Source organism: Panthera onca, chromosome D2 (assembly GCF_046562875.1).
Source record: "Panthera onca isolate mPanOnc1 chromosome D2, mPanOnc1 haplotype 2, whole genome shotgun sequence".
NCBI lineage: Eukaryota > Metazoa > Chordata > Mammalia > Carnivora > Felidae > Panthera > Panthera onca.
This window is the reverse complement of record NC_138349.1, coordinates 35,103,525-35,123,129: the sequence shown is the minus strand read 5'-3', so window position 1 is coordinate 35,123,129 and position 19,605 is coordinate 35,103,525. Positions and strand designations below refer to the sequence as shown.

The window sequence follows — 19,605 nt, the reverse complement described above, 5'->3', positions numbered from 1 at the left end:
ACTCTGAAGCCAGGGTAAAAAAAAATCTCTTACACTGCTCCATAAAAGACCACTAAACCCTCAACCACCCACCTGCTTTGTTATGTTTCCATGGAGAAGGGCTTCAATGTGCAGCCGTGACAGGAGCTGAGGTATGAAGGCCTTAAGGCGAGGAAGGGTGACATCTGTAGAGGTGTAAAAAATAGTGAGCTCTCCCTATGAGGCTAAAACAAACAACACTCTGAGCTAATTTAATACTTCCAGAACAGTTAGAAAAACAGTACAGAGAGTTCCGATATACCTTTTTACCGTTTCCCTTAATGTTAGTATCTCTCATAACCACCATATAGTGATCAAAACTAAGAAATTAGCACTGCTTTAATACTATTAACTAATGCGTCTTTATTTGATTTCAGTTTCTCCTAATACTCTTTTTCTGTTCCACGATATAATCCATGATTCCACCTTGCATTTAGTTATGTGTCCTCAGTGCCTATGTTTCCTCTAGTCTGTGACAGTTCCTGTCTTTCCTTATCTTTTAAGATCTTAAGATTTCAAAAACAACATTTTTAAATTTTATTTATTTTTATTTTTGAGAGACAGAAAGAGAGGGAGCATGAGCAGAGGAGGTGTGGTGGGGCGGGGTGGGGGGGTGCGGTGGGGGGGTGGACAGAGGATCTGAAGCAGGCTCTGCACAGACAGCACAGAACCCATTGCAGGGCTTGAACTCACAAACCATGAGATCATGACCTGAGCTGACTGCCCCTATAATCTTAAGATTTTTGAAGAATACTGTTCAATTACTTTACAGAGTGCCATTTGAGTTTTTCCGTGATTAAACTGAGCTTACCTACTCAACTACTAGGAAGAATACCACAGAGGTAATGTGCCCTTATCAATGCATCACATCAGCAGTACATGATGTTGATATGCTGTCGTACTAGTGAACACTAATCATGTGGTTAAGGTGGTCTGCCAGATGTGTTTACTGTAAAAGGACTATTTTCATCTTTCAGTTATAATAGAGTAACTCATGTATGTTCTACAAGCAATTAGGTAATGCCACTTGCCCATCAATGCCTATTTTCCCCACGGTAATTAATAAATATTTATTTTCAGGGAAATATACTTTGAGACTATACACATATCCTGTTTTCCCTTACTCATTAATTTTAGCATCCAACAGTGCACATTGCCTGTATCAATTATGGTATCACAATACTGATTTTCTATTCCCCTCATTCCTTTTACAAGTATTGATTCAATTCTTTAATAAGAAAGAGCTGCTCCTTCTCCATTAGGACATCATACTAATAACTGCTGCAATGGCTGCTAAAAATAGAGACTGAAATTCAAAGAGAGACACAGGAAGGGAATTAACAAGTGGTTACTCTGGGTGTATCATTTCATACATGTTATCTTATAAAGTATGTACTACTTATCCCTGTTTTAAAGGTGAGAAAACTGAAGTGAAGAACATTGAAATTTCTTGCCCAAAGGCATCATGCTAGTACGTTGTACAGCTGCATTTGACCAGTGGTCTAATTCTAAAGTACATACTTGTTCTCCAGACCCCTTGACCACTCTCTGCAGACCTCGGACACAACACTTACTCTCTCCGCCTACACTGAAATGAGCTGAACACATTTATGCTTTGCCACTAGACTGTAACTCCTTGATCCAAGAAACCCCATCTAATTGATCATTTTTTATCTCAAGCCCCTGAAGTCTAGGGCCTGGTGTGTAGCAGGCAGTCAGTAAAAGCTGCTGGACCCACTGAACTCTAAGGTTCCTGCTACTCTGGCACCTGGAGAGTTGACGGAGTGTCAACGAATGTCTCCACATTAAGCCACATTGGGGGTACTGAATCACCGTAAGAGTATACATGTTCCAAAACAGAATGATGGCTTATTTGAGCAGAGACTGTCAACCAAAACAGTGCTTTCTCTTTATATAAAAAAAATTTTTAATGTCTTATTTTATCTTTGAGACAGAGAGAGACAGAGCATGAATGGGGGAGGGGCAGAGAGAGAGGGAGACACAGAATCCGAAGCAGGCTCCAGGCTCTGAGCTGTCAGCACAGAGCCCAACGCAGGGCTCGAACTCACAGACCATGAGATCATGACCTGAGCCAAAGTCGGATGCTTAACCGATTGAGCCACCCAGGGGTCCCAGTGCTTTCTCTTTATAAAACGTATCTTAGGTTTCACATACCTAGGATACATTTTAGAGCTTATTCTGCTTACAATTTACCTACTATCTGACCCACAATCTGACAAAGGGGGGAAAAAACTAAGAACTTTTGCTTTTTGATTATGCTAAATGCAGGTTCAGGTTCTTTAAAACAGATTTTAAACCAATTATGTGGGCTTTTTTTTTTTTTAAGGTAAAATTCTCCCCATTAACTAGACATGACTCAAACATTTTGCAAAGAAAAGCATATTAACTGTCCAGATTAAAAATGCATCAGTTCTAGTTAATGAATTTTATAACCTATATGCCTATCCAATACCTGAGGCAACCAATAAAGTAACGATTGTCAATACTTTGCTCTTGATTTGTCACTGAAGAAATCCAAAGTATTATACTTACATAGTAAGTATGAGTAAGAACTTGTCATAAAAGGTCATTAAAAATTCAACAGTATTCTTTTCTCTTATTGTTGAGTATTTGGGAAAAAAGATTAGTTGGAAAGTAATGCTGAGAAGTGAAAAAGATAAAACAATAAAGGGTACTATCAGTCTATATTCTTTCTAATAAAACAATCCTGAAGTAATTTCATTCCATTCAATAGGCATTCATTAGACACCTGTTGAGGACATAGTATTGCACTAGATATTAAATAAAGAGGATAAAAAGAAGGCATAACCATGCCTTCAAGGAATTTAGGGCATTGAAACAAAGCCTCTGAAAACTAGATTTACGATTTTAGAAAAAAAAGGCAACAAAGGATGATTCTTTAGGCTTCACACATTTTCCAGGTTTTTTTATTTTTTTTAATGTTTGTTTATTTTTGAGAGAGACAGAGCATGAGACGGGGAGGGGCAGAGAGAGAGGGAGACACATAATCCCAAGCAGGCTCCAGGCTCTGAGCTGTCAGCACAGAGCCTGATGAGGGGCTTGAAGCCACAAACCGTCAGATCATGACCTGAGCCGAAGTCGGACACTTAACCCACTTAGCCACCCAGGTGCCCCACATTGTCCAGTTTTTAACTGAACAGATCTAAAGATGCCTGAGTACTCTTCCTGTGTGACAAGACTTGCAAGCTCGGCCCTTTTTTCTTCTTCTGAAAACTTCAATATTAACAAGGTAAGTGTTCTGGTCAAAACCTTCAGTCATCTGCAGAAATCTATGAACAGTAATAACTAACTGCTATGGGTCCAGGCTGAAAGCAGCAAATGTGGCTTAACAGCCTGAACACGAAAGCCACTTCAAAGGCCACCACTGTTTTCGTTTCGATAAAAAGGATGCACAGCTGGCTTTAATAAAACTACAAGTTATTAGAAATATTAGAAAGCATAAACACTAGATATCGAGATAGATCAAAATGATTTTAGGAAAAAATGTACAGGGTTATAAGTACAAAAATAGTCTCACCATCCAGGGCTTCTTTTAATTCATCTTTAGTCCAGGCCACTTCAGTCATCAGCAAGCGGAGGTAGTACATGGCATGCTGGTGAGGCTGCTCAGCTCGGAAATTGTTAAGAGATCGCATGTACTAGTAAAGAGAGACACGGGTCCATTCATTTTAGAAGTCCTTTTACAATCATTTAAAAAGATCAACTATAATCAAACTTCATTTTGCATAAATCATGTGTTACTGGGATGCACGAGTATCTGCTGCTTTCTCCTTTTGAAGTGAGGTAATTTATTTTTTATTTTTTAATATTTATTTTTGAAAGAGAGTGAGAGAGCAGGGGAGGGGCAGAGAGAGGGAGAGGATCCGAAGCAGGCTCCACGCTGACAGCACAGCCCCATGCGGAGCTCGAACTCATGACCTGCCAGATCATGACCTGAGCCGAAGACACCCAACCAACCGAGCCACCCAGGCTCCCCTTGAAGTGAGGTAATTTAGAATGGGGCTTACTCCTCTCTGATCCTTAAATTAAAGGGCATGTTTTCCTTTCTCCAGGCTGCTGCTTTATCCCCAGCATCTGACTTGTGTCCTAAGTGTCTTCACTATGGGACATTTCTTCTCTCTCAGAGAGTCATCCCTAGTATTCAGGGCTTCCAGCTTTTGGTATCCTTTAATTCTGTACCATAAGGCCATTCCAAAAGTCTCCATAAGCAAGCAACATGTCCACTTACATACATAAAATATTGGATCTTCATCCGAAAACTACATTTGAAAACGTTAATTTTTTGGAGGATGTACAATTAAAGTCACAGTTTGGCTTTTAAAATAGCTATCCATCCCTTATTTCCATTATCAGGCTTACTGTGAGTTGAGTTTAAGTGGAAGACACATCAAGCCTAAACAGTCTGCCCTAATGTGACAAGGTTCTCATGGTAGGCAGACCTTAGCCAGCAGAACCATGTATTCTTCTAAAGTAAAGGCTGGATGAAACTTTCAAGGGGTCCTTCACAGCCCTCAGGCTTCTCTCTGAAAGTCAGTGCTGCAACCTCCCCAGCTCTTGGGGGTCAGGTGTCCCTGAGTCTCCCAGGCTTTCTTTCTGGATAGAGCACAGGCTTTAACAAAGACAGGGTGAGAGGACTGGCACACGGTTAATAAGGCTTTTCCTCCTCTTTTCTTTTTTTTAGAGGAAGAGAGCACACTCAAGTAGGGGAGAGGGGCAGATGGAGAGGGGGGGAGAGGTAGGGAGGGAAAGAGGGGGAGAGAGAGAGAGGGGGAAAGAAAGAGAGACAGAGAGAATCTTAAGCAGGCTCCATGCTCAGTGCAGAGCTTGACACGGGGCTTGATCCCACAACCCTGGGATCATGACCTGAGTTGAAATCAAGAGTCTGACACTCAGCCTACTAAACCACCCAGCCATCCCCTCATTTTTCTTAAAATGTTATGTGGCAAAATTACAAAAATGAGTTCAGAACACTTACCGCCTCTTTGATAATTTCAAATCTTTTTTCATCAATCTCAAAGGTAGCCATTTTCTCAATAATCTTCTTTAGCAAAATCGGCTGCTTGTCATTGTAACCTTTCACCGAGAGCTACAAAAAGAGTTCGGGGTATTAGAAGTCTAAAAACATCACCAAAAAAACTTCCAAATAAACACCATAAGCTTGATTTTTAAACATTTAGAAAACCCCAAAGCCCAGCATATTAAAATAAAAATGAAATAAAGTCGACTAATTGATCTTCTCAAATAGTTTAACACTTAGGAAGAGAACATTAACCATCTTTATTTACTAATAATCTAAAAGCCTAATTTTGCTGTTCCTGACCAAAGTCAACAGTAGGAAAACTCACCTGATGCCAAACTAACGCAGAACATATCACATCGTTGACATTCAAGCTCCCATTAAATCAAAATTAATTACAGAATGTGTTTCAAGTTTAATCTTCAAAAATAATTTCTAAGGAATAGCAGGCTTAAGGTTTTTGTATGTGATAAGAAGGTTAAAAACCACAGGTAGTATTATCTAGCCAACTGTCAGGTATGTCCCCAAATTGTTTATATTAAAATATTTTAAAAATCATTTCTGGAGAAATCAGGCAGCCCTAATTTTGTGCATGTGTATATATTCTTGTGGCATTTTGCCATTTTTGTCATTCAATGTTGCCCAAACAGGATCCATACAGATGCTTGTTTGATGAATTCTGCTGATGTATCAAAAGCCAATGATGCACAGTGAGGACACACTGTACTATCAGGATTTTACCGTGGGATAATATACTCTAATGATCTCCAAAAGCACTGCATTCGAAAAGCAGGGGAGGCCTATTATTTTATTTCCACATGGTGGCATCCACAGCAATAGAGAGCGCACTGCATGTGGAAGGTCTATGAAAGCCTCTACCTTATACAGAATGACAGGCAAGAACCTCAGCAGGAGAAAAGGTCATCACGGCCATGGTGAGCACATCACGTACCATGGGAAATAGACTGACAACTAGTAGAAAGCTCATTTTGTCATAAATTAAAAATTATTTATTTTAATGGTAATATGCTACTAAAGGTCAAGAGCAAAAAATAAACAGATTATTACTTTTCTATTTGGAGTTTATTTTGATCTCTGAGCTTCAAATTTCCCTAGACTCTGAAAATGGTTACATACACTCTTATACGTTAAATAAAAGCCACCAGAAAATTTACTTGTGTAAAGAAAGAAAAGCACGGCAAAATACAATTTTAAAACCCTAAAACCTTTTGTATGAGAATTTATAAAGAGGAGTACACAGCACATGCTCTCACTGCAGTTGTTACTAAAACATACAGTATTTTTTCAAGAAAAGTGAAGATGAATGTGTGCCATACAAGGGATGTTAATTTGAAAATGAGATAAAGGTTTGGAAACACATCAGAAATAGTTTCAGGAGCAAGGATCTAGTTATTTCTTGGGATTTTTTTAATAATGCTTATTTTAAAACACACTTAAAAGTAGTTAATGGTGCATGCTACAAAATAAACTAAATGAAAACATCAAATGTACTTGGACACAGGAGCTTTCTACTGCTGTCAGCAAAAATAAAGGAAGCTTATATTTGAGTAAAATTCAAGCACCACAACAATAACTACAGATATTTTTCACTTACAGATGTTAATACACTCAAGCACATGGAAAGGACAACATGCTTTCAGAATTAATAGGTTAAACATTTCAAGCAGAGGAACATGCAAATAAATGTAGCACACATACATGTTCACAAGTTGCACTAAATGCTACTAAGTCATTCATTAGTGAAAGCAATACTAATTTCAGTTCTTCAATCACTAAAAAGGTGCAAGGAAAAAACCATCAACCTTCTTGTTTAAAAATGCAGAAGTTAATAGTTTTCCCAAGCTCAACATAATGCTTAAATGGTGTGGTGCCTTTTCTTTGGTTTTCATTTTACTTACAAGTATTGCATTCATTCCTGATGCAATGCCATAGCTCAAACCTGAGAGGCGTGCTGCATATGTATACTCTTTTAAATCATCCTTCAATAACCTGATAAACAGGTATGTCATGTTGCAATGGAGAGGATCAGCATAAATGTAGCGACTAACAAAAAGAAAAACAAAAGAAATGCTTTGATACCTCAAGCAGTGGCATGGTAATGAAGAAACATGACCGAAGAGTATGGATATGCAGCCTCATGATCTGAATTTCTAGGGAAACAGAATAGGCCAACCTTATGTTTTAACAATGGCAGGAAGACTTCATTCTGTTGTCAAAGACCAAGATTTCACATAGAGAATGGATGAGATCTAAATCTAAGTCAGGGTCCAATTTTGTTTGAGGAGAAAAATGTGACAATCTGATGAAAGATGTTAAAAAAAAAAACAACAAAAAAACAGAACAGAAATCAAGGAGAATTTGCATAATGTGAATGTAATGCTGAATACTTAGAATAAGAGTGAACTTAAAAATTAAATGAGAAAATATGATTAGCCATAAATATTTTTAAAAAGAAATTAAACTCATACCCTCAATCAAAAACGCTTCCATCAAATCAATATAAAAAAATGTTGATGAGTGGAAGGCTCTAAGACGTGGGTACTTACATACATCCCATAGATGGTATTTTGGAGGTCATAGCTCAAGCCTGCTAGCTCTGCTGCATATGCATACTCGTTGAGGGAGTCTTTGAGGAGCTCAAGGTACAAATAGGCCATGTTACAGTGCAAGGGGTCCACATAAGCAAATGGGCTGGAAGAAAATGTTGACAGTAAAATAGCTGATTTATTACTTCCCAATGTGATGTGGCCTTCCGAGATGGATCAAGAAACTGAATTATCGGTTAATATAATTTCCTGAAGATATGGTTTGAATTCTTGAGTCTGTTCTTCTCAGGAGGGGGGAAAAAACAAGATGTCTGAAAAAGAAGCCTGAAATATGCCAAGTGTGCTGGTGGTGGTGAGGAGGGAGAAGCAACTGTTGACCCCAGATGGTGTGGCCAGACTGATGAGTCAGAAATGCAGGGCAGGTAAGGAGTGGGAACAGGCCACGAGGCATGCCTGTGTTGAGGCTCATAGAAGGAGGCATGGTGGGGCCCCTGGCTGGCTCAGCTGGTGGAACATGCGACTCATGAACATGGGGTTGTGAGGTCAAGCCTCACGCTGGGCCAAGAGGTTACTTAAAATGAATAAATAAAAATAAAAAGAAGGAAGGCATGGCTGGACAGAGCTCATCTGGCATTTTCATGTCCTCCTCCAAGAAAGCCATACCCTTGGTGGACAGGAGTATGAGACTGAGAAGTTTGTATGCTGTGAAGTTTCTGAACTTTAAAGAGAAAGTTTATGGACACCTGTGAAATGTTAGCTTATCTGAGTTTCTACCAAAACCAATAAAGCTAGAGCACTGTCAGTAAAATAATTGATAATTCCCACTATATAACTGCAGCCCGAGCTAGGAAAAAATATTAAAATTAAAAAAAAAAACAAAAAAACAAAAAAACCCAACTTAGGTGAAGAAGAACAACCAAAAAGAGGAAACAATAAGAGAGTGCAAGAGCTAAACAGGGCCACAGAGATCCACCTAACTTAAATCATTTCCCAAATAAGAAACAGTTTTCCTTATTTGTCACCTGGGCTGGTAGTGGCAGAATTAGGATTCAAATCCAAGTCAAGTGATCTACTCATTTGATTATAGGACACTGCTCACCTTTATGACAAGCAAGCAAGAGTCATTCACTCAACAAATATGTATCACACACTTACTATTATAATACATATAAGCACGTATAGATCAGAAGAGCCCAGTGCTAGGCTCTTCTCTAGGTACTGAGAATAAAGAAGAAACAAATCAGGCAAAGTCTCTGACCTCACAGAGTTTAACAGTCTAATTGGAGGAGAGAATAAATTTTAATATGTCAAGTGGGGATAGTGCTGTGAAGAAAAACTAAGCAGAGTAAGAGGAATAGGAATGAAGGGTGATGATGGTAGGATAGGAAGATTGCTAATTTACATACGATAGTTAATCAATGCCTCTCTCATAAGGGGACATGTGGGCCTAGACCTGAAGAAAGCAAAGGAGCGAGCTCTGGGGACATCTGGGTGGGCAAGTTGAGAAAACAGCCAGTGCAAAGGACCCGAGGCCAGGTGCCTGCTTGGCTTGTTTGGCGGCAAATTAGTTTCACTCTATCTGTAGCACAGTAAATATAACCAATGTACTGCTAGCAAAGCCAATAATTTTATCAAAGCTGATAATAAAGCAAAAATAGGAGAAAGAGGCTTAGCCGCTTAGAAAATTAAAAACCAAAGAGATGGGTGCCTGGGTGGCTCAGTCAGTTAAGTGTCTGACTTGGCTCAGGACATAATCTCATAGTTCATGGGTTTGAGCCCTGCATCTGGCTCTATGCTGACAGTTTGGAGCCTGGAGCCTGCTTTGGATTCCGTATCTCCCTCTCTCTGCCCCTCCTCCACTCACACTCTGTCTCTCTGTCTCTCTCTCTCAAAGATAAATAAACACTAGAAAAAATTATCTTAAAAATCAAAGAGAAAACTCTGTAACTATATAAACTTTCTCCATCTGGGAAATCTAAATGGATGTCCTGTCACTGAACTTTTTTAAGTACTATATTCTATATGATGACACACTTCCTTCTTTAGGCAAACAGCAGCTCAGAAACGCACAGCACAACTCTGAAAAGCAAAATTATCAAATAAAAGGGACTCTAGAAAGGGCTTAGGCCCACAGGCACCTATATGGCAATCTTAGGTAGAAGTGAAAAACCAGAAAAAGCCAAATCTGGGAGCTCAAAGCCATATGGCTCAAGCTCTGAATGTAATTCCAAGACATATCCTAAAATGCTACGCGCGCAGCAGCTGTGCTGGTGAGGTGTAAAAGAGACCATAATTCAGCTGCAACGCTTAAATTCTGGTTCATTTGTTCATTTAAAAAATATTGTTTTGGGGGCACCTGGGTGGCTCAGTCAGTTAAGCGTCCGACTTCAGCTCAGGTCATGATCTTACGGTTTGTGGGTTCGAGCCCTGTATCAAGCTCTGTGCTGACAGCTCAGAGCCTGGAGCCTGCTTCGAATTTTGTGTCTCCCTCTCTATCTGTCCCTCCCCCTCTCACACTCCATCAAAAATAAACAAACATTTAAAAAATTTTTTAATAAATATTATATTGTATTCAGGTGCTATATGCTTAAATATGGATCAGAGTTTTTAAAACTGTAACTAAGTACGCATAACATAATCCAATTTCTGAAAAGATTAAAAAGTACACACACATAGAAAATGTCAAGAAACCTAGCAGTGTGACCTCTAGGAAGACCAGAACACAGAGAGAGGGTCTTTTGGGAAGCAGACATTTTTAATTCTAACAACAGTATGGGCCAGTTAGAGAATGCAAAAATATCAAATAGTTTCTCAAAATGTACCGTAAAGAAATTCATAATCACAGAAGTCAAATGGCACAGTGGCGACAAGCTGCTTGGGATGTTACAAACATCACTATGAGTATCAAAAAATAAACGAGCTTTACCAACAATAAGCCATAGCTGGACAGTTCATGTTCAGTATAAAAAATTAACAATCTCAGTGCAGCTCCAGACAAGTCTACAAATCTCCAGCTTCTTCAGTGTTTACATCCCTGCAATCTCAGCAGTTCATGCTGGCAAAATACCAACTTTCTATTCAGAGATTCTCGCCCCCTTTTCCAAAACATTTAAAACGCATTGCGTTTTAATTTCATGTCAAGTCTTCCAAATAAAATTTAGTGAACATTATTACATGATGATAGGTTTCAAAAATGAACTATTGGGACTTCATCAAAATAAAAAGCCTCTGCACGGCAAAGGAAACAATCAGCAAAACTAAAAGGCAACCGATGGAATGGGAGAAGATATTGGTAAACAACGTATCAGATAAAGGGTTAGTATCTAAAATCTATAAAGAACTTAACAAACTCAACACCCAAAAAACAAATAATCCAGTGAAGAAATGGACATGATGATACGTTTATTTCATAAACACACACCACTGAATTTTAAATAAAAAATTATGAAGTGTAAACTCACAAAGTAAAATTTGAACTGGGTGATACACTTTACAAATAAATAAAAGGAGACAGAGATGAACTCCAGATTTATACTGAGAAATCATTCCAACAGTAGTATTCATAAATGTTACTAAACATTTTTTTAATGTTTAGTAAAAAACATTCCTTTTTAATTAAATTGTTTTTAAGTAACAAAGCCAGGAATAGAGAAAGCAGTATCTAAGGGCTTCTGACGTTTAAAGGGCTGGAAAAGACTCCAAGTCATTTAGGAACTACTACCTCTTCCTCTGGGGAAATTTCAGGAATACAAAACCAAAACTACAACAGAACACACCCAAATGTGAAATTTCTCAACGAAATTTCTGGGTGAGTCTACAGCCTCCCCAGGGTCCAAAGTCCTGAAAGTTAGGAAGGCCCTCCTAGTGGCTAGCATAAATCATGTCAGTTAAAGGGTGTGTTCATCAATGCAAAGGAAGAATTGACAACCTTGGCTTTCACGATATCCCTTACCAGCAGCAGCCTTCCCTGGCCCCAGCCACAGAACTCTAGTTTCTTTTACTTCTATACATGGGTCCGTTGACATGAAGAAAACTTTTAGGAATGCGACTGTTGATTTTTATAAGAAACTCTGTAGCTAGATTCATTTTACATACCTGAAAAATTCAAAGTTGAGACAAGCCTTTGGCAAGAAAAACTTATCATCTTGTTTGAACCAGAGTTTGCTCATAGCTGTATCCTGTGATGGAGAAACAATTTGGTTAGGGAAATACAGGCACATTCTGCAAAAAGCTCAATCAAATCATACTTCAAGAGGAGTAGGACAGAGGCACTGCTGAGGCTGTTCTGCAGAGGCTGCTGTCTTATGGCCTTGAAACAAACTCAGAGGGTCACCAGGTGGGAAGGTGAAAAGAGAAAACTGCTGATCCTGGTAGCAGAGAGAAATCACCCTTCTGTCTCCCCGGGTGCGGGGGCTGGGGGGATGGGGACACAGTAGAGGAAGGGATAGGCTGGAGAAGCCAATTCCAACTGTCCTGTCCCTGTATTTTTGAACATTGGGAGGCAGACGCAGGGGTCCTTAGGGGGGTATAGCAGCCAGCCTCCAAGGTGAGCTACAGCAATCCTTGCCTGCTGGCATTTACATCTTGTATAGTCCTCTCTCCCACAATGAACCAGGATTGGTCTACGTGACCAACAGACTATGACAGAAGTGATGGCAGGGTAGCTCTGAGATTAGATCCTAAAAGACATTGTAGTTTCCATCTTGATCACCCACTTTCTCTCTTGAATCACTCACTTTGGAGGAAGCCAGCTTCCAAGTCAAACAACTCTATGGAGAGGCCCATGTGAAGAACTAAGGCCTTCCAACAACCACACAACTGAATTTAGAAGAAAATCCTTCAGCCCTAATTGAGCCATCAGATGACTGAAGCCTCACTCAACAGCTGGACTATAACCTAATGAGAGACCCTGAGCCAGAACCACCCAACTAAGCCACTTCCAGATTTCTGATCCTCAGAAATTGCACGCAGATAAAAATAAACATTAAGTTGCTAAAATTTGGAGGAATTTGTTATGATGCAGTAGTGGATAACTAACACAGTCAAGAATGAACAAATAACCCACTACCTTAACTCTCTACTTCACTCATACGGTATTAAAAACTCCTGAAACTCTGATGAGAGATGTAAAGGTTCTCCGTAGTTTACTCTGAGAAGACCTATTTAAAACAAAGCGCCTGGGTGGCTCAGCCGGTTAAGTGTCCAACTTTGGCTCAGGTCATGATCTCATAGTTCGTGAGTTCAAGCTCCACATCGGGCTCAGAGCCTGGAGCCTGCTTCAGATTCTGTGTCTCTGTCTCTCTCTGCCCCTCCCCCACTCACACTCTGTTTCTGTCTCTCAAAAAATAAATGTTAAAAAAAATTTTTTAAGAAAAAATAAAACAACAAATAATAGGAGAGGTAAAAAAGCTTTCTCTTTGAATAACCCAACCTATAACTCATTCAAACGTCATTTTTAAAGAAAAATGGTTGTCTAGTTAATAATCTAGTTGCATGAGATAAATTTCAAGTTTCTAAACACTCTTGTCTCATTGAGTTCATCTAAATGTTAGGTCCTTTGAAGAAAATAAGAAGAAAGATGTGTGTCTACGGTGGTGAGTGTAGAAAGAGAATTTAGGAAAGAGGATGTGTATTAATAATTTGATCCATTTTTCCACACAATTTGCTCAAGGTGTGAAATAATGACACAAAAAGAACATTCTGAAAAAGGGGGAAAAAAGCGCCCCATTTCTCAATCACCCTTTTCACTGGCTTATTAACTTCCTATATTCCTTGTTCTCATCAATTTCCTAGAGCCATTTTACCAAAATGAGAATTATTTTCAAGGGCAGGAAATCCAACAGCTACCCTTGGATATGCTCTCCTCCAGGATTTAGAGATTTTCTTTATCTCTAACTTTCACAATGCAGTTCTCTAACTTCCACTTCCTACTGGGTCTTCAGTGACTATGGAAAGGAGGCTGATAACTTTCAGTAGATTTGTGGTTGTAGCCTAGATTTATCTTTTTTTTTCTGCAAAGAAAACAATACCCCTAGATTCTAAATTCTTTAGTAGTTTGTTTGCTTTAACATTTCTAGCCTTTTAATATTTCTTAACAGTTATTCTCTACAACTTTCTGTGAGCTCTTAGGATGTGAGCCCCCCAAAACAACCTAGTACCAAATGCAAGAAATCATCTCTCTATCCCTTCTGTGTAATAGGTGCATCTCCTAAATTTAAAAATCACTGATTCTAAGGGTGTTTGGGTGGCTTAGTCGATTAAGCATCCAATTCTTGGTTTCGGCTCAGATCATGATCTCACGGTTCATGAGTTTAAGCACTGGATTGGGCTCTGCAGTGACAGTGCAGAGCATGCTTGGAATTCTCTCTCTCTACCTCTCTCTGCCCCTCTCCTACACTCTCTTTCTACGACCCCTTCTCTCAAAATAAATAAGCATTAAAAAAAAAAAAATCACCAGTTCTAACATGTTACCTTAATAAGAGAAGGGTATGGTGTTGCTTCTTTTTCTAATGATAAAATCTCAAAATTCGTAGGAATAAATTCATTCTTCGTTGGAAGTTTAAATTTTCCATTCAGGTCAGCATTTTGCCATTTCTGGATGAATAATGAAAAAACACACACACACACACAAAAGCAATTAGAGTTGCACTGAAGAGTGTAAAATAGTCCCTTTGCTTAATGTCTAGGCAAATATTAAGGGGATACGTCACACAGCTTTCCTTTTCCACTTCCAAATCCACTGATGGCTTTTCATGAAACTTGAGTTGGTCTCTCTTTTACTAGTCAAGATTTTACATTTACCTATCTTTCCTCTTTACATATTTCCAAAATGACTAGCTGAGATTAAGGGGCAATCTGAGACTTCAGAATCAGAGACTACCTGGTCCATATGAAGATCACGTTTGCTCTAGCTCCCTAAAGAATGGAGAATAATCTGGAAAAGGATATATTCTTGCAATTGATAGGTAATAGGTCATTTATAAAAGAATTAAACTTTCAGCTGCACTAAGTTACTTGCATGTATGGCTTGAAAACTAGATTAAAGGGTTTCTTTCAGAGCCTAAATGTCCATCAACTGATGAATGGATAAAAAATTGTGGTTTATATACTCAATGGAGTACTACGTGCAAATGAGAAAGAATGAAATATGGCCCTTTGTAGCAACGTGGATGGAACTGGAGAGTGTTATGCTAAGTGAAATAAGCCATACAGAGAAAGACAGATACCATATGTTTTCACTCTTATGTGGATCCTGAGAAACTTAACAGAAAGCCATGGGGGAGGCGGGGGGGGGGGGGGGGGAGAAAAAAAAAAAGAGGTTAGAGTGGGAGAGAGAGCCAAAGCATAAGAGACTCTTAAAAACTGAGAACTGAGGGTTGATGGGGGGTGGCAGGGAGGGGAGAGGAGGTGATGGGTATTAAAGAGGGCATCTTTTGGAATGAGCACTGGGTGTTATATGGAAACTAATTTGACAATAAATTTCATATAATAAAAAATAAATGAATCAATAAATCAATAAATCTAATGAGCAAATATTAAATTAAAAAAAAAAGGGTTTCTTTCACTTTAGTACTGCTTCCTAAGGTCTGCTCCACCACTCTCCCAAGGATCATGTGAACTTCTAAGTGAACCAGTAATTCACACACAAAGTTAAGGACAAAGTGGATACTTAAGTCTGGATTGTAGGACAGGGTTGATACAACATGTTGGTTGTGCTCCATGGGCTAGTTCCAAAAGCTAAGTGGGACAGATCACAGGTCAGTGATTGCTGGACTCTAACTTATAAGACTTCTCATTATGTTAAAAAAAAAAAAAAAAATGGCCACCACTGCCAGTGATGCTGGGTTCAGTAATTTGGTCTTCAGATGATCCAGCACAGCCTTGCAGCTTCTGCAATTCTATTCTATTTTGGTTTCTACATTTATGTTTTTTGGCACTGGAATGGTGGGAATGTTGGCCGTATTATGAGTAGCAAGTTTCCCGAATGGCTGAAGAGTAGGGGCTGGGAAACACATAGTAAATAATTTCGCTGCTAAACTCCCAGATAAATTTGGGTTGTTTTGGGTTTTGTTGTTGTTGTTTTTCCTTCTGTTTTTAATTGAGTAAGCTCTACACCCAAGTGGGGCTTGAACTCACAACTCTGGGATCAAGAGTTGCATGCTCTACCAACTGAGCCAGCCAGATGTCTCCCAGATAAATTTATTTTAAAAAATTCCCATTTGGGGCAGGTTTGTTATGAACAGAGCTTGCTGAATAGGGGTTCTCTTTTGCTTTACAATTAATTCATGGGAGATCAGCATTCCTCAGTTTAGCTAGATGGATATTTTCATATACTAAGGGGCTCCAGTGATTTCCTTCTGTATTGTGAATAAGTCAGAGCAATGGTTTTCTTAAACTATCCCTTTTTTCTGTATTGTTATTATACAAGTACATTTAAGAAATGTCCATTATTCAAGTTTAACTAGAACCTAGTCAGAGCAAGGCTTTCTGGTGTTTTCCCACAAATAAAGGACAATATCAAAGCTACAGTAACAATGAAAACTAAAAAGTACTAGACAAGTAGGTTAAGACTCATAAACAAAAGCTTCACTACTTATGAATGGGGTAACAAACTACCTAAACACAGCTGTTTTGAAAATTCTAAACAAATTCTAATTCCCTTACATTGACAAAAAGAGCAATGACATAATATGAGGCATACAATATGGCACCTCCTAAAGTGAAGACTGTGCGAATCCCAGAGACTATTCCCAGCTGTACACCCAGCACGACAGTGAGCCCTCTGGAGCCCTTGTATCTGTCTTTCGTGCTACTTCCATCTCTTCTTGCCTGTTTTGGTGCCTTTGCTTCTCTGTGTACTTTGGACTTCAATGATCTTTGACTGCATGAGGCTGAGGGTCTGCTTTCAGCCCTGATGGTCTAACAGACACATGAGAAGGTGGCCATAGTGCCATTTCTTCACACAAAAACCTAAGCTCTAGCTCTCCACTGCTCAGGACACACAGTGGACACGCAGTGTCCACACTGCTCAGGACAGCACAGACAGCTGTGGGCCGTCACTCTCCACACTGGCCCATGAGTTGATCTAGGGAGCTCATATTCTTGGGTGCCCCTCACAATGCCAAGTTTATTCACAGATGACTGAACCCTACCTTAATGACTTCGTCTGGTACAGCTTCTTGCTTGTACTGGGTTCCATACCACTCTTCCGTGCGATCAGTTTTTCCTTCAAAAGACTTGGAAACTATCGCAACCCTAAAGATAAATGGAAAAAAACAAATAAAAAAACCTTATAAACTCATGTTGTATATAAGCATTTCTAGAGCCTGACTCCTGAAAATGTTTTTTTAATTTTTATCTTAGAGAGAGAGAGAGAGAGAGCAAGAGCACCTAAGTGGGAGAGAGGGGCACAGGGAGAGAGAGAATCTTAAGCAGGCTTCAAGCTCATTGTGGAACCTGACACAGGGCTTGATCCCACAACCCTGGGATCATGACCTGAGCCAAAATCAAGAGTCAGACATTCAACTGACTGAACCACCCAAGTGCCATGAAAATGTAAACAATATCCAAGAATATGGTGGGCCTCTAAGACCCAGTAAGTCCTATACTGTTTAGTCAAAACAAGGAATGAAGTATAGAGGTTTCTGGCCATAGTCTCTGTTATCCTTTGGTTAGAGCCCATCATTTTTTTTTTTTTTTTTTTTTTTTCAACGTTTATTTATTTTTGGGACAGAGAGAGACAGAGCATGAACGGGGGAGGGACAGAGAGAGAGCGAGACACAGAATCGGAAACAGGCTCCAGGCTCTGAGCCATCAGCCCAGAGCCTGACGCGGGGCTCGAACTCACGGACCATGAGATCGTGACCTGGCTGAAGTCGGACGCTTAACCGACTGCGCCACCCAGGCGCCCCGAGCCCATCATTTTTAATGTGAAAAACTGTGTGCAGGAGTCTTGTGGGTATGCTACCAACTAAAATTTTAAAAGAAGAGTAGCTAGGGAAAAATACTGAACAAACTCAGTTGGAAAATAGTCTTAAAAAAAGCAAAACAAAGTATTCCTTCCCAGGAACAGCTGAGGCCCAGTGTTAACAAAAATGGCAAAAATGGCAAAAAACAACAAAAAAAACCAACAAAAAAAACGAAAAAAAAACCCCACCAAACCAAACCCAAAAACCCACAAACAAAAAAAAAAAAAACCCAAAAAAACCCTTGTTGGCTCATCCAGATATCCAAAAAACCAAAAACACACTCATATTATTATTTGCTAAGTTTGTGCTCTATGTTTTTTCCCTACCACATACTACCATCATATGCATTTAATACATATACATTGCCCTTCCTATTGCTAGAGGTGAAGGAAACGAGACCAAGAAACACCTCTCTATCTTCTGATTTGTTAAAAGCTTTCATTGATGGGAAAATAGAAACAGCCCAGAAGTCAGAAGGGAAAAAAAAAAAGTTCAGGGAAAAAAGGTAGAGCTAAGTCAGTCCTGTTACTGGTCCCACTTCTCCTTTACGTCCCAATTTCAATAACAAGGTCTAGGTATGCTCCTACTTGTTCTCACCCATCCTCTCAGAGGTCTGGTTCCAGCCTCTGAATGTCTGCCTCACAGCTGAAAGCCCAGTACCTGCAATGAAAACTCCTCTCTACTGAATACCCAACCATCTTCCAAATCTTTGTGTTCCTGTCCCTCATTACACCTTCCCAACTTCAATGCCTGACTGTCTGAATTACTGTCAACTTCTTATTTATTCTAGATGAAATACTCTACCTGGCTAGCTAGACTTGGTCTTTAACACCTGCTTTAGGGTAGATATCATAACCAATCCGACTAACCTGTTAGTATGACTGACTAATCTACCAGCTGAAGGTATTCAAGCTGCCATTGACCACTGCCAGTTCTAGAAAACATGCTAAATAAGAATATATTCCACAGAAACAAGTGAGAAATCATAGGGTTTAATGGATGAAAGAGTTCTGTTATCATGTCCAGAAGAAATGATCCATGTTTGGCAGTTTGAGAATTCCTCTTGCAGGATATATGTAGAGTGTATATAGAACTCACAAGGCCACAATTAGCAACTACGTGGATGGAACTGGAAGGTATCTGAGTGAAATTAGAAGAAATTAAAAACTAGAAGGTATCTAAGCAAAATTAGCCTGTAAGAGAAAGACAAATACCATATGACTTCACTCATATGAGGAATTTAAGATACAAAACAGATGAACCTAAGGGAAGGGAAGCAAAAATAATATAAAAACAGGGAGGGGGACAAAACATAAGAGGCTCTTAAATACAGAGAACAAACAGGGTTGCTGGAGGGGTTATAGGTGGGGGGATGGTCTAAATGGGTAAGGGGCATTAAGGAGGACAATTGTTGGGGTGTCATACATAGGGGATGAATCACTGGAATCTACTCCTGAAATCATTATAGCACTATACGCTACCTAATTTGGATGTAAATTTAAAAATAAATTTAAAAAAAGGAAAAAAATGCAGGCAGAAACCATTAAAAGAAGAAGAAGAAGAGGAGGAGGAGGAGGAGGAGGAGGAGGAGGAGGAGGACGACGACGACGACGACGACGACGAGGAAGAAGAAGAAGAAGAACAACAACAACAACAACAACAACAACTCACAGGGCCACATGAAGGGTATGTAATGTTTCTTAAGGACATTCATTCAACACATGACAGGGTCTGCTAAGACTCAGTCCTAGAAAATGCTTCCACTCTTGCTCACTTCCTAGAGAATGAATGGACTGATTCTAAAGGAGACTTCTGAAAATTGTGTTAGGAAGTTAAATAACCTGGTAGCGAGGTGGTGTTACCATCTTCTCTTCCATGAGATGCTTGATTTTGGAAAAGCTTGTTACATAGATGGCTTTGGTTTCCCTGAATGACAGCCCATGCATCAGAATAATGAAGTAACTGATTATAACTTGTGAACACTGAAGCATTC

The 19,605-nt window shown here is 39.4% G+C and overlaps 1 protein-coding gene across 7 annotated transcripts in view; it reads right to left on the bottom strand.

Annotated features, from left to right (window-relative positions):
• The window catches only part of IDE (insulin degrading enzyme), a 154,400-nt gene that overhangs the window by 14,018 nt on the left and 120,777 nt on the right, over window positions 1–19,605 (bottom strand). For 6 of the 7 annotated variants that reach the window (XM_078434592.1, XM_078434589.2, XM_078434591.2 and 3 more), the window contains 7 exons: window positions 16,797–16,899; window positions 14,116–14,238; window positions 11,740–11,822; window positions 7,645–7,789; window positions 5,036–5,146; window positions 3,578–3,698; window positions 73–164 (listed from right to left, as the gene is read on the bottom strand). In XM_078434592.1, coding sequence (XP_078290718.1) covers window positions 73–164; window positions 3,578–3,698; window positions 5,036–5,146; window positions 7,645–7,789; window positions 11,740–11,822; window positions 14,116–14,238; window positions 16,797–16,899 — 778 coding nt within the window. Of the gene's footprint in view, window positions 1–72; window positions 165–3,577; window positions 3,699–5,035; window positions 5,147–6,996; window positions 7,142–7,644; window positions 7,790–11,739; window positions 11,823–14,115; window positions 14,239–16,796; window positions 16,900–19,605 lie in introns of all 7 variants that reach the window. The other variant, XM_078434590.2, reaches the window with a different exon arrangement.